Here is a 15,659-nt window from a genome sequence, read left to right on the forward strand (position 1 = left end):
CTACTTGATGATCACTGATTTGTATTTATATGTTATGCAGCTATTTATATGGACGTCGTACGTTGCTATATTAGATGGTTTGCCCCCTTTCTGTAGGGCAGGTCAGGGGGTTTGAAGGTCGTGGTGTCCATTGATACACCTGGACATCGTCGGCGTCAGCGGGTCCACCAGAGCCACCCACTCAGGCATTTTCTCATGGGCCTGCCGAGCCAGCGATGTCTTCCCATGTGACTATCGATCCACATGTAAGCTTTTAATTAAAATTAGTTTTATTCAATATAAGGTCAATATTTAATATACATATTTGATCATTTAAAGTACTTATTATTTCATTTTTTTCATATTTTAGGATTCGGCGCCAGTGGGTGCACAGGAGCTGCCCATTCCGGAGCATTCTCATCAGCCTGCCGAGGCAGAGGTGTCTTCTCATGAGACTACCGAAGCGCATGTAAGTTTTTTACTTAAAACTAATTTTATTCAATATAAGGTAAATATTTATTTAATTTTTATAACTTTTACTTGGACTTCGAACAGCATCTCGTCCAGGAGACTACCTCATATTCACCATCACACCCATCTGAGGAGCCTACAGACCCATCTCAGGAGCCTTCTCAGGCGCCCGTTGACACACAGGTTTGATTAAATAAATAACGTTAATGTATTCAATATAAATAAGAAATGGTACTAATATTTATATACTTTTCAGGTTCATCCTTCGGCACCTGCGGTGGCGACTCCCGACGAGGAAGAGATTGAGTTTCCAGACCCAGCTCAGCTTGAGGTTTTGAGCGTGCCAGCGGGACAAGATCCCAAGAAGAAGCGCGTTCTAGTTAAGGGCGCAAGGGCTAGGGGAAAAGGAGATGATCATGACTTGGAGCGCCCGGTTATTAAGAGGAAAAAGGGTGACGGAGACGATGGCGAGGGCGGTGGGGATGGTATGAGCCTTAGGCCTAGGGATAGTCTCCGGCATACTACATGTCGGACCCATCCTCGATAGTGTATATACGTTAGTGTTGTACAATTTATCGTAAATATTATACATTTTTTGCATATTTATAAATATTATCATTAGTCTTTATTATTGTTTATAGTTTCACATCCTAAATTGATAATTAAAAAAACGTGACACATTCGAAATAAAGTTAAGCATTAATTTAAAAATAAGACGAAACCCTAAAAGATAAATAACTTAAAGCTAATGACTACAAGTCTTCAAACAAAAAAGGACTTCAAGCACTTTTCAACTACTAAAACGACAATCCAAAGTATCACGTATTCTTGATGTGTTGAGCCTATTTTATTAATTGTACAAATATAACTAGAGTTCTATATAAAATATTGAAGTTTCGGAGTCTCAAAACATGATTAATATACGGCTAAACTACGTAAAAAAGATAAATTACGTAAAAAGGAGCGAAGGTGGTGGAAATGGGAAGCTCCTATAACGCAATAAAATAATGCGTTATAGGTGAGAGACAGTTCTGGATAGCGCATTATTTTACTGCGTTATAGCACTTAACGGCTCCGTCTCCGTTAGTGCTATAGCGCAGTAAAATACTGCGCTATGGGTACTTTAGTAACTTATTTTTTTGTTGGGGTATTTTGGTTCAAAAAGTTTTTTTCAGGGGCATTTTGGTTCCGGACTCGCTATTAGTTTACAAAACACATATCAAATGTGGGTGTGTTTAGTATGATGGAAAATGTTTTCCATGGAAATGATTTCTGGAAAACCAAGTGATTTCCTACTTATTTTCTTATGTTTGGTTGGATGTGGATAATATTTTCGGGAAAACATTTTCGAATGTTTGGTTTGACGAAAATACCAATCCAACCCCCTAACGACATGCACCTCCAACCTCCCAACTCACTACCTCTCACCTCCTACCCCACGCCTCATTCCAACCTTCCCTACTATCCCCACCCTGCATTTTGAAAAAGATGTTATTTTCACAAAGCGGTTATTTTAATAAGTAGTAGTTTGGCCATCAAAATTGAAACCATGGTTCCAAACCAGTGTTTGGCCATCAAACCATGGTCGTGGTTTGAAACTTGGTTTGAAACCATAGTTTGAACCCAAATCATCCAAAAAAGCTTGGTTTGGGTTTGAAACCACGGTTTCAACTTTTTTAAATACAAAATTGAACCCATAAGTTAATATTTTGTAAAAAAAAAAAAAACCATAAGTTGGTAAATATTTTTAACAATTACCCCCATCAATCATTTACTAATCTCATTAACTTTCACTAACATTTATTTATGTCTACCAATCTTTAATTTATGTGGGAAGATTATATTAAATACTAGTTACATTACTATTCATGTTAAATTTTCGATTTTATTGAAATAAAATTTGATTAATTGATGTTGCATTTTTTAGAAAAGTCTTCTAGTAGTGTACTAATTTTGTTATAAACTATGATTTGCTCATTTGGTAAGATTGTATAAGAATTGAGAATGTTTTGATAGTTTTCACAATTTGTGAGGTTTTTATGTCTATAAGAGAAAATACAACTTAAAATATTCAAATTGTATGTCCAAACATGGTTTGAAACCAGGTTTCAAACCATGTCCAAACGGGGCCTAAGATTTCAAATATGTGCATACCTTAGCAAGTGGACTTTTTCTAAGACAACCAAAAAATGACTACTTTGCACTTTAAAAGACAACCCAAAGAAGTGACTATATTTGTAAACTAACCATTTTTTAAAAGTGACACAAAAAATGACTATTTTTTTATAAATTGGCTATTTTTTTAAAAGTGCCATAAAAATAGCTATTTTTGCAAAAAAATGTATTTCTTGCGAAATGACCGAAAATGCAAATTTGCAAACATAGCAACTTTTTGTCATTTCACTTTTAAAAAATGGTTACTTTACAAAAGTGGCCACTATTAAAGAGAGGACACATTGTAAAAAATGGTTATTATAATACTTTCACAACGAGGCTATTTTAAAAAATGGCTAATTTTGCAAAGTGGTTAGTTTTTAAAAAGTAACTACTTTCACAATGACTGAAAATTGGCTACTTTCGAAAAGTGACTACTTTTAAAAAGTATCTACTTTCACAAAGTGGCTATTTTCTAAAAGTCACTACTTTTGCAAAACGACTATTTTTGAAGAATAACTACTTTTACAAGTAATATTTTTAAAAAGCGGCTACTTTTGTAAAGTTGCTATTTTTGAAAGTTACTACTTTGACAAATTGCCTAGTTTTGCAAAGTTGAGAGATAGGGGGTGGTGGGTAAGGAGGTGAGAGATAAGGGTTGGGGGTAGGTGGTAATAGGGGTAAGGGTGGGGTAGGTAGTTATAGGGGAGGGGAGGGAGGTAGTGGAGGTGGGGGTAGGAAGGGGTGGTTAAGTCGTGGAGTGGGGGTAGTTTGGGTGGTGTATGGGGTGTGGAGTAGGGGTTCGGGAGCGGCGGGGTGTGGGAAGGTCGAGGGGTTGGGGGTGTTGCGTGGGTGAGGAGGAGACAATGAACGCGCAATGTTACTTATAGAACTTGTTTTCCCTACTTCCATTAAGGAAGTCATTTTTCTCATTTTCAAGGAACCTGTTTTCCTAGAAAAAATGTTTTTAAAGACATTTTGACCAACCAAACAAGAAAAAATTGGAAAATGTTTTCCTCTATACAAAACACACTCTATCAGTTGTTCACTTTCCCTACCTAAACTATATCAGTTGTTCATTTTTAATGAGGTGTGTTTTGCAAACTAGTTGGTGATAACTGATAGTTGAGGTGTGTTTTGTAAACTAATTGGCGATATTTTAAATAGAAAACTCGCACAACTAATAATTGTGGTAGGAAACTCAAAAAAAAGTAATACTTGAGGTATGTGTCACGACCCAAACCGGAGGGTCGCAACGGGCACCCGGGCCTTATTTGCAGGGCACCACCATAACGTGCATCCATAGTCGTACTAACATACATAAGTGGACCATAGGGCCGTCATGAGACAATCTGAATAGAACATAAGGAATACTCGACAAGAAATGACCCTAACATGATATACATAAGATATACGGGCCTACAAGGCCGACACGGACATCCGTATGTCAAACGATAGGCCAACATAGCCTTACAAAACATCTATATACATAACATATGTCTACAAGCCTCCAAAGAGTACATAAATGTCATAAGGTCGGGACAGGGCCCTGCCATACTCATGAACATATATACATAAGTAGACTGACTCATAAAAGCAACTGCGGAACAAATGGAGTGCAACAACATCTTCCGCTGAGCTGGCGACCTATTGGGAATACCATCAACATGTCTACCGGGACATGCGGGGATGAAACACATCGTCTCCGGGCAAAGGGACGTCAGTACGAATAAAGTACTGAGTATGTAAGACAAATAACAACATAAGGAAAGGCATCAATGCAATAGAGGAATAAGAAACTCAACCTTGGCTCTGTATTACCACTGAGAGCCATGATATGTATGACTACAGTACATGCGCGCATATAGCGACGTCAAGCCTCTGTGAGCGTTATCATCATCGTCATCATAATATCCACCTGATTAGGGGTGCGTATATAACGCCGTCGTATATATATTTGAATGGAGCGGTTTTCAAAATGAAATGGGGTTATGTTGCCGATTTCCTCTAAGACAGGGGTATATTTGAAAACTTTAATGACGGGAGGGATATTTTTTTATCTAAAATTAGTTTTGAGGATATTTTTAGCCCTTTTTCCAAAGTAAAGGGGCATTTTTGACCCTTTCCCCTATAATATATGTATATATGTGCATGTACAAGAGCCATAAAGAGACATCATGAACTTATCGGAGTGACGTAAGGTCGTTGCACCTCCGATTAACATTATGGAACTAACATCATCAACATAACTTGCATTTGAGGATCAATAAGCAATACAACAATAATCAGTGCCATTATATAAAGGGCAAGAATATAAGTTTCTAGCATTTCTAGGAATGGAGAAGTTATGAATATCGTACGTTTACGTTTCGTTTCGTTTCGTTAGGAATCATGCCAAAGAATAAGAGAGAGTGTCTTAACATACCTTGTAATCTCCTCTTCAATCAACCACCATGCTTAACACAATCTCTTTGCGTCTACAATTAGTAAAACGATACTGTCATCATTATAAATGTTGTAACCATCACGTTTTGCTAACCAATATTTCCTACGAGAAAACGAGCAGAAACTCCCTTGTTTATACTACATCCCATAGACCACTAAGGATCATCAAACAGCTAAACAACAACAATACAATTCAATATAAGCTTTCCAATTACTTCAACAACCATATTGAGCGGCAAGCTAGATTTACGATTACAAAATATAATTCGAATTTCATTTCTTTTTTCATGAATCAATCTACAACATTTATAACATCATACTTACGCTTATCATATCATTTTTAGCCCAAAACATTATAAAACAACCTTCAAAATAGCCCACACGCCTAACACTTCAATCTTCATTTTTAATCTCAAGTTTCATGTGTTTCTTTCATCAGTCCACCTGATAAACATATAGACATGCATAACAACCACAAGAATACCATAATCAAGTTATTTTCTATAATTTCCATCTACAATAAGCCGTTTATAAAGCCTCAAAATAGTCGCCTCAAAATAGTCCAACCATAAGTTAACATCATCTCTTGCCCTTTCAAGTCCTATCTTGTAGTCTTTTACTCAAATAACACAACCAACATGTAATTGACCTTAAGCACACCCAACAAGATGTCATACATACCTTACACACCAGCTACAACTTGAAATCCAAACTTTATTCAGCTCACATCCACCCTTGTTCACTTCACAATATCCTAGAGGTGATATTCTTTACTTTAGCTAGCTTTTGGTGTCGGATTTGATAATGAACCCTTGGATTTCGCCTTGAACACTTTAGGGACTATTGAGAGATCTTAGGAGAAAGTTAGGGTGAATCTTGGTTGAAAAATGAATGAAAAATAGTCCCAGAACGTCTTTTAAGATTTTCAAAGTCGGTGGCTGCCTCAAGTGGATCCCAACAGGGATGCCTGCGCAGTCTCGCAAAATGCGAATATCTCTCTACTCCGACATCGTATTGACGAAAGGTTTAATGCGTTGGAAACTAGACTCGTAGACCTTCAATTTGGTGTGTGAAACACCCTGTATCTCCAAGTATATGAGAAAAGCTCAGTGACATTAGACCCAAATTTCAGCAAAATTTATGAAACTTGCGATACTTTTTGCCGACTTTTATTTTACAACTTGCTTGACTTCAAAACTTAACATATGAATATTATATGATTCAAGTACCTTAAAACACGACATATTAAGCACTCCTAGTTTAACCCCGAAAGTACGGGTTATAATATCTTTGATTCCTTTAACCTTGAAACCTTATGGTACATGCTTAACATTTGTTAAAAGTCTTTCTTAACCTTATAGGGGTTCCATGGACTCTCCGGGCTTACGTTAGTTTACTTATGACACAAAAAATGCGAAAATTTACTAGGTGTAACAGTATTTTTTTTGACCCTTAACCCATTATTTTACTAGAGAAGATTTCTCTAATGGTATTTAATGCAAAAAATTATTGAAGAAGGTATTGAAATTTTTTTCCAACACTTTCTGCAAATAAAGAGCAGAACAAAGGAGGGATAAAAGTGCAAATGTAGTCTAAGTTTGGGCACAATCCATCTTAACTCATTTATCCTGAACAACCTAAATCAGCCCATCACTTTGGCCCAAACTGACCCGTCCAAGAGCCAAATTATTCTGTTGTTTGCCCTACTCTACTCTCTACGCAAACTCGTGGCTTTGATTCCTGATCTCCATTTCTCCTTCAATCCTTCTACAACAAATAAGTACTCCCTCAGTCTCATAATAAGTGTCATCTTAACCAATTTTTTTACGCTATAATAAGTGTCACCTAGGGAAACTAAGACATAAATTGACTAGTTTTTTTCAATTCTACCTTTAGAGAATAAAGTAACATCTAAATTATGATTGAAAAAGCTACATGATTTCCTAATATGTGTGTTTTTAGCTAAGATGACACTTATTATGAAACACAGGGAGTATATTGTAAGTGTACACATTTTTCTCTCTGTCCATCCCTCTCTATTCTTGTCGAAAACCCTGATGACTATTAACTTTATTTTTAGTTTAATTTTAAATTGCTCGTACACTAATAATTGGGCCACGATTATTTCGCGGATAGGCCCATTCGGAACGAATAATCCTAGATACTCGTAACGCGAAAGTGGTCCCTGTGAACATCGTCTAGGCCTAAAAAACAAGCAAGTAAATTACTCCAACTTGTACTGCTAAATAGATATTGGGAAGGGCTCCATTGCTCCTCTCTTACTTCAACCGAGCTCTTTCCTCTCTCAGGTAAAACCCTAACTTTTACTTCATTACTCAATTCAATTCTCAACGTTTCTCAAATTATTTCATTTGTTCTATACTTGTTTCCTCATCTTCAATTTTATTCGGCAAAGGTTGTTTTTTTTTAGATCAACTTATCCGTTTTCCGTTGATAGATTTTTCTTATTTTGGTTTCGTTGTTTACGGATCTGATAGATTGTGCCTTACTTGGTTTCGTTTGTGTGAACCAACTCAGATCCAGCTAGAATTATGTTGTTTCTTTTGTTTGACTTGAGAAGACTTTCCTTTTCCGATCTGGATTGTTAAATAGTTTTGCTATATTTTGTGTTGAATACATTGGATGAATAAGGAGCTATTCTAGGATATAAACTGTACACTTGATTTTGGGTGAAAGAATACTAAAACTTAGCCTAAGATTTAGAAGCGAGTTACTGGGGAAGTTGCAGTTTGTGAGGTTTTTGACTTTTCTATACTTTGCTAGCATATCGCTTTATATGCGTGCTTTATACAAACAACAACAACATACCCAGTGTAATCCCACAAAGTGGGGTCTGGGAAGGGTAGAGTGTATGCATACCTTACCCCTACCTTGCGAGGCAGGGAGGATATGCATGCTTTCTACTTGGTAAGAATTATCTAAGCCACACAACCACGGGTCCTTCCGTTAAAAAAGACCTTTGAGTCTTCTAAAGAAGGGATTCATGTTTTAAACCTTAGGTTAAAGGAACTCTTTTTGGATTAATGGTGAATAACATCTAATCTTTATGTAAAACTAAAGACTTATACAAAGTCTCATTGATATAAAATTCAAAATACTACCCAAAAAGGAAATATCCAAGCTTTACATAAATCCAAAATAAAACATGACGCGGTTGTTTAAACAACTACTGGTTGTTTGAACCGAACCAAACAACCAGGAAGTTGTTTAAGCAACTTGGGTCCTTGAATTAAAATGGATATTTGAGTCTTTTATTTCAGAAAAAGTGACTCAAGTTTTAAATCTTTGTTATAAGTGACTCTTCTGGAATTGATTTTAATGACACATTTTAAAAGCCTTCAAAGTTTTCTTATTTTACACGATACTCCTACCTCTCCATCTGCCCTTCCTCCTCCCCCTCTCCCTCATCCACCTCTGCCTCCTTTCTTTTTGAAACCCCATAACAATAACAACTACAGAAATTCCACTTCAAGATCCTACTATAACAACTATAGTAGTTGTTGCAACATGTTTAATAGTTGTTGCAACAAATTCTGTAGTTGTTGCAACACTTCTGAGGTTGTTGCAATAACTACTGAATTTGTTGCAACAGTTATCGAAGAAGTTGCAACAACTTGAGTAGTTCTTGCAGCAGTTTTTGAAGTTGTTGTAATAACTTATGTAGTTGTTGGATTTGTTGCAGAATATCCTCCACTAGTTAGAAATTCTTTTACCCAAATATTCACGACAAAAACAAAAACAGATTGTATATTTATAAAAAGAAAACAAAGAAGAAAAAAATGATGATAGTAAAATATAGAAGAAGAGAAAGAAGAAGAAGATGGAGAAGGAGAGAAGACCGGGAATCAAAATTTGAAAAGTAGGCATGTGTGGGTTCTTTCTAAAATCTTGGATATTTAATAGGGAAAAGGGTCAAAAATGCCCCTTTACTTTGGAAAAAGGGCTAAAAATATCCTCCGAACTAATTTTGGGTCAAAATAACCCATCCCGTCATTAAAGTTTTTAAATATACCCCTAGCTTAACGGAAAATCCGCAGCATAACCCGATTTCATTTTTAAACCCGCTCCATTTAAAACCGACCCAACTACATAAAAAACCCATATGCAACCAACTTGTTCCCGAGTCCTACATCTAGAGCCACTAGGCACAGGAGCGGGCAACCCATATGCGTTTTTTATTTAGTTGGTTCAGTTTTAAATTGAGCAGGTTTAAAAATGAAACCGGGTTATGTTGTGAATTTTCGTTAAGACAGGGCTATATGATGGGAGCGGTATTTTCGACCCAAAATTAGTTCGGAGGATATTTTTAGCCCTTTTCCCCTAGTAGAGGGGCATTTTTGACCCTTTTCCCTATTTAATATTTGCCCCCAATTTGAATTCTAGTCATGCTCTAAAGTCACTTAATTATCTTTGATCTGATCAAGGTTGCCTTTTAAAAAAAAAAAATAAAAAAATTGAAGACCTACAGGGTCCTTTGGTCAAATATTCTCAAGCAACTTGTAGGTTGTTAGAGAGTTATTTAAGCAACTTGTGCTTTCAGGTTGTTTAAGCAACTCTCATAGTTGCTTAAACAACTAGCTGCTTCTGCACATGGTATGTTCTGAAAAAATAACCGTAAGAAAAAAAGGTGGAGTATCGTGCCATGTTCGCTGGATCAGTTGCAGCTCCTCCAGCCATGTTCTAATTTGAGAATGGGTAGTGGGCGTTTTTACATTTTCATGGGTTCTAATACTTATCTACAAGTTTTTGTAATTATATTTCAATCTCAAACTACTTAAGTATCTTGGACTCGGTCAGCCTCCCTCTTTAATTCAATACGTATGGTCTTTTCCCCTCATTTTTCTCCACAAACTCACATACAAAAAGGAAAAGGGTATAAAAGGGTAAGACTGTTGTATTTGTGGAGAAGATTTTTGAACGAGTGGTTAAGATTCTACAGTAATCCGACAACCTTGGTAGTTGTGGGGTTTCAAAGAGGGAGAAGGAGGCAGCGTTGTGCAAATAGAAAATTTCAAGGTTTTTAAAATGCGTTATTAGCACTAATCATGAAAGAGTCACTTGTAGCAAAAACATCAAATTTGTATTACTTTTCCTTGAATAAAAGACTCCAGACTCAGGAGTCACTTTTATAGAAAGCACCCTAGTGACTATTAGAAATAGGGATAGAAGTGAAATAGGCATTGACTCTCAGGGCAACATGACATGCGGTCATGGGGGATGTCCTGCCCATTTGATGGAATTTTGCAGTCCATCAATTGAAGTATTCAACACATCATGTGTTACAATCTATGTTGCTCGGACTCTTCAAAAATGTCAAAGGGTGCGTGTCGGATTCTCCAAAGTAGTGTATTATGGAGAATCCGACACGGGTGTGGCATTAAAAGTGAAGAGTCCGCGCAACTTAGGTTACAATACATATGCAATTGTTGACAGACAAGATGTAGCCGAGGGGGAACAGATTTGTTGCTTCAGATGGATCCAGAAGAGGATATTTTTTCCATGGATTGAGAAGAGGATATTTTGGGTCATAGAGCAATTTAAAATTGTAGAGGCAAAGTAATTGAATTCTGGGATGATGAAGGGAGATCCCGAGATAGGAGAGGAAGAATGATATAATGCGGTAGTGAGCGGTACTGCAAGCTATGGTCAATTCAAGTGTCATGCTAGTGCAAAGGGGAGAAAAAAAAAGTGTCTGTTGTGGATGGCAATCTTGGACTGCTCAGAACTAACATAATCTCATCAGCTAATTCTCGAACTATGATAGTATTGTTTACATTATAGCCAGTGTGGTTAGCTGTTACTACTTACACCGCTTTGTACTGGTGGAACAATGGCTAGCATAGCAGTGGACCACCAAAGTTTTGGTGGGGCTTAGTTGACCTCCATTCCTAAGCTGAGTTCCTATTGTCTCATGTTACATTATTATTACCTCACAGTTACCTGAAAAAATTTACCTCAAAGTTTAATTGCCATCAACTTAATGTTTTGGGTAACTCTTTGAGTCAGTCATTCTTCCAGTTTGTTAATTATTTGTTTCAATGTAGTCGCTTCTTTATCTTGTCGTTCTAACTACATTTCATGGTCCTTTTAAGACCATTTAGTGGTTCTGTTGGTTTATGTGTAAATTAATGTGGGTGATGGGAACTTTTTTTTTTTCTTTCTCCTATGGTGATTTTGCAGAAGTTTGCTACATTCGGAATCAAATGGCTGGCCATAGGATTGCACATGCCACATTAAAAGGGCCCAGTGTGGTCAAGGAAATAGTGATCGCAAGTGTACTTGGTTTGGCTGCTGGAAGCCTGTGGAAGATGCACCACTGGAATGAACAAAGAAAAGTTAGGTCATTCTATGACTTGCTGGAGAAGGGTGAAATAAGTATAGTTGCGGAAGAATAATTTCTCAAGGATGGGCATACTCGTATGATTTGGCTCTTCAATTAAACATGAGTATACCCTTCTATCTAAAAGAATAAGTTCGAAAACCAAGTATTTCTCTGTCTATTCATTGCTCCATGTTTGACTATGAAGTTTTTGATTTTTATTGACCTGTTTGGACAGACTAGAATAAGTTTTCTTTCATCAGTTAAGTGTGCCATTCAACAGGCAAACTCATGTCTCTATTAAAAGTATATTATTTCTCGTTTAATAGGCTTCTTTTTACCATCAGCAAATTTATCCCTGACCAATATGGGACTCTATTTGCTTTGTCTGTCTTTTGATAATCCTCTCTAACATATGGCTGTTTCTAAAGCTAGGTCTCTGTTCATTATTAGTGACCCCTGCAAGCAGGGGACTTATTTAGAATTTCTATAACATGGGTGTACCACTAAAGAAAGGAGAAAAAAATGCATCAAGTGGGAATCGGTCCCCTTGGTAAATAACTAAGGTTTTAACCAAGTGCACAATTAAGCTTTTTTGCAGTATGAGTTCATCATGTAATATTAGATTAATTTTTAGAAAATATATACATAAAATATTTAGTTTTGTAGAAAGATCATGGGTTCACGTGCCTCAAAATTTACACTAAAAAACGCCACTGCCTGCAAGTTGGTAAAGGGATGGCATTATTCTGTTAATTTATGCCTTATCATTGCTCGGAAAGCATTTGAATCATTTGCTGTGTACGAATCATATTTTGAGTTCAAACCGCGAAGCATTTAGCATTAATCACAATCCGGTTTGGAATTATCATAATCATGTGTGTTTCACACATCGACTAAAGCTGATGAGATAACATGCTTTTATCCATGGTTATCCTAAACGGATTGAATACTAACATTCACGTTTCCATTTTAGTTGCTTAACTAAAAACTGATCAATTGAATTTACCTAAAATCTACTCAAAATCTCATGTTTGTTGGAATCTATTATGCTACTGCCAGACTTACTTTTGGCGTCAAGAGTTGAGAAAATTCCATGTGCACCTAGTGGCGAATGTTGAAAGGAGAAGGCATGCGCGTTATTTTTTTTCCAAACGTGGCCATCTGTGTATTCGCTTATTTCATACACACAAGCCCACGTGTCTTAAGGGCATTAGTAGTTCCTTGGTCGTTTATCCTTCCAATTTTGAACTATTTATTGAACAATAAGTAATCGTCGACTATTTAAGTCTCTGATGATTAAAAAAAAAAATAGAAAGGAAGTAATCGTCGACTAAGATACTTTAATTTAAACTCTTATGGTTTAAGCAATATCTAAAATTTGACAAAATAAATGACTTCGTGGTTTTTATTGAATAACAGTACTGTACTACAAAAGAAGGGTTTACCGAATTATCTAGCTTGACTATTTAATATTTAAGGTGGAATCACCGGATTGTAACATTTTTTAAGAGAAGGCGAGAGTGTAACAAGTTGTGTTAACTGCTTTAATAGGATTTGGTACTTCAAGCCCACGTGTTGTGCATATCTGGAGTTTTACTCGTGGGATAGAAAAAATTCGTGAAGTTTACATTATATTCCAAAAGTTGCTACATAGCTCTATTAGGGAGTAAGGTTAACATGACATTATTTGTAACAAACTATACGTCATATTGGTAATGCATTCTGAGAGTTTGTAAAATTTGTCATATCAAAGAAATTACAGTAATAACAATGGTCACATTCGGTAGAAAGCCAGATAGAGCACATATGATAAAATGAGAAATCGTTTGAACTCAAAAATCAGTTACAAAGATCTGGATAAGACCATTATTCAACCCCACTCCAACCCCCAAAACCAGGAAAACGAGGCTACATAGGCATGCAATTGACCTTATGTGACCAAAGAATTGTGAAATTGGTGGACCTCTTGTAACAGAAAGTTAAAGTAGATGATCAGTAAAATACTGCACACCTAAACTGATCAAACTAGCTTCCACCATCTCTGCGCATATACTTTGAAATTCTCTAGCCTCCCAAATGTCACGTCGGGGATACAGCGTCTCAAATAAAAATAGCTACTGTTTTTCAATTCAAGAGACATTATCTCCTTATGTGATTGATTCTTAGTTACCTCTGTAACTATATCTGAAATTATTTTTCTTTGAGAAAGGTAACAATGCATTTATTGGACACTTTGGCACCAACCTTCTGTTTTAAATTTTCACATAAATGATAGTTACTGGACACTACCATCTTCTACAGAAAGAATGTCCTCTTGCTCTTTTCTCTGAGTCCATCTAACACATAACTTTTACTACCATTTATATATGCTATTTATACAATATACAGTTCTACAAAACTACATTATGTATACTTGTTATACGTGCTTAGTTTAAATTTGGATATATAGATACTTAGATCTATACTGATGCAATCCGAGTTGCCTGAAGGATATTTCGAGAACCTTCTCGGGGATTCTAAGTGTGGATGATTGCATGGTAGGATGAAGTGGAGAAAGAGGAGCATCAAGATGGCCAAATGAGTGAAGAGAATGGCTACGCGTGCAAAGAGGAGCTATTACTTAAATGCAAGGCCATCATTTCATAAAGGAAGACCAACCAAACAAGGCCCTTACTTCATTAAGGGTATAATTGTAATAGCTAGATGCCTTCCTTATTTTCCTAGTATAAGTAGTAGGCTAAACATTTCATTAGACTTAGACTATTTTGATGAAGGATATTTTGATACTCTATTGAGAGTTTGAGGGCTTGTTGAAGCCATTGATTGTGCTAGGCACATTGTTGAGAGGATTGGTTGCTTGGGACATTAGTTTCCTTGAAGTCATCCTAAGAGATTAAGTGCTTAATAGTGTGTAATTACGAGGTCTTAGTTAATTAAAAACTTTGATTGCCTAATTGTGCCTATTTTTGTGTCAATCTATCGATCCTTTTTTCTTTTCTTCTTAATTTCTTGTTTCCGCGTATTCGTTCTTGTATCAATTGGTATCAGAGCTAAGCTTAGGTTTGTTGTATCAAATCTAGTCTTGGGTTTTGTTACAACTACTACTACTACTACAAAAAAAAAAAAAAACAAAAAACAAAACAAACAAACAAAAAAATCTATCCAAAAATTTCTAAAATCCAAAAACTTGCTTCAAATCCTTGTTTTGTTGTTGATTCTAGTGTTGGATTCAAGTTACTTAGAGTTCTTAGGTTCTAAATTTAAGATCTGAGTCAAATTCGAGTTGGGGTTTGATTTCCACTATTGTTAGAGCTTGAAGGTTGAAGAACTTGAAAGTGGTTTTGTAAAGAAGAAGAAATTGGAGCTTGAAACTTAGTGGGCTTTGTTCTCCACATCAAGGAGATCTTAGATCTAAAATCTAAAATTTAGAGTTGATTTGAAGGTGATTGGAAATTTAAATTTCTTAGTGTTCTTGAAGACCTTCAAATCTTCTTGAGGAAGAAGAAGCAAAAAGTACAATTTTGATACAAAAACCCTTGGTGAAAATTTGGGAAAAGTGCTTTTCAAGTCTAAAAGGGGTAATTATTAGGTCAAGTGGGCTCAAGGAACCTCAAGTCCAAGGAATAATCAGAAAATCTAGCCAAAAATTCAAGAAAACGAGCACAACACGTCATCATTGAAGGTGATTTACGGTCCCATTTTACGGATCGTAGATCAGAAGACAGTCCGTCAATCTTGACCCCCAAAAACTTGTCTACTATTTGTGACTTACGATTGCCATATACGGACTGCAAATACATATACTGTCTGTAGATTTGTGAGCAAATCCCACCGTAAAATTGAAGTTCAAATTCCATGGTTCTGTTGCTCATGTACGGTCCACAAATATGGTCCGTCAATCAACATACGGATCATATAATACTCCCATCCCAATCGTAAGTAACAATATCTCAAGCCTTAAATTTCGTTTCACTTCACTTCATTTTTCAAAATTTTCCTTGATCCTTAGTTGGTGGTTTGTGTCCTTATTTCTTAGGTAAGGAGCAATAATAATTAAAAAATAAAAATTTTGAAAATTTTCATTATTTTAAATTGATACCTTGGATCAATTGAGGCTTCAAGACCGCGTTTTCAAGTTATCACACAACCGGCCCTGGAATTTTATTTATTTCCCGATTTTTAGCATTACGTTTTCTTGTTTCCTCAACTAGTGTACATTTAGTACTTGTCTACCTGTGTATGCTAGTTCTTGTGTTTGTATTTTCGT

The 15,659-nt window shown here is 36.2% G+C and overlaps 1 protein-coding gene across 1 annotated transcript; it reads left to right on the forward strand.

Annotated features, from left to right (window-relative positions):
- The first annotated feature begins 7,200 nt into the window (after positions 1–7,200).
- LOC132644933 (cytochrome c oxidase subunit 5C-2) lies at positions 7,201–11,715 on the forward strand. Its single transcript, XM_060361616.1, has 2 exons — positions 7,201–7,358; positions 11,251–11,715. The coding sequence occupies exon 2, from the start codon at positions 11,274–11,276 to the stop codon at positions 11,463–11,465; it is 192 nt and encodes a 63-aa protein (XP_060217599.1). The 5' UTR covers positions 7,201–7,358; positions 11,251–11,273; the 3' UTR covers positions 11,466–11,715.
- Positions 11,716–15,659: the final 3,944 nt, after the last annotated feature.

Source organism: Lycium barbarum, chromosome 6 (genome assembly GCF_019175385.1).
Source record: "Lycium barbarum isolate Lr01 chromosome 6, ASM1917538v2, whole genome shotgun sequence".
Classification (NCBI taxonomy): domain Eukaryota; kingdom Viridiplantae; phylum Streptophyta; class Magnoliopsida; order Solanales; family Solanaceae; genus Lycium; species Lycium barbarum.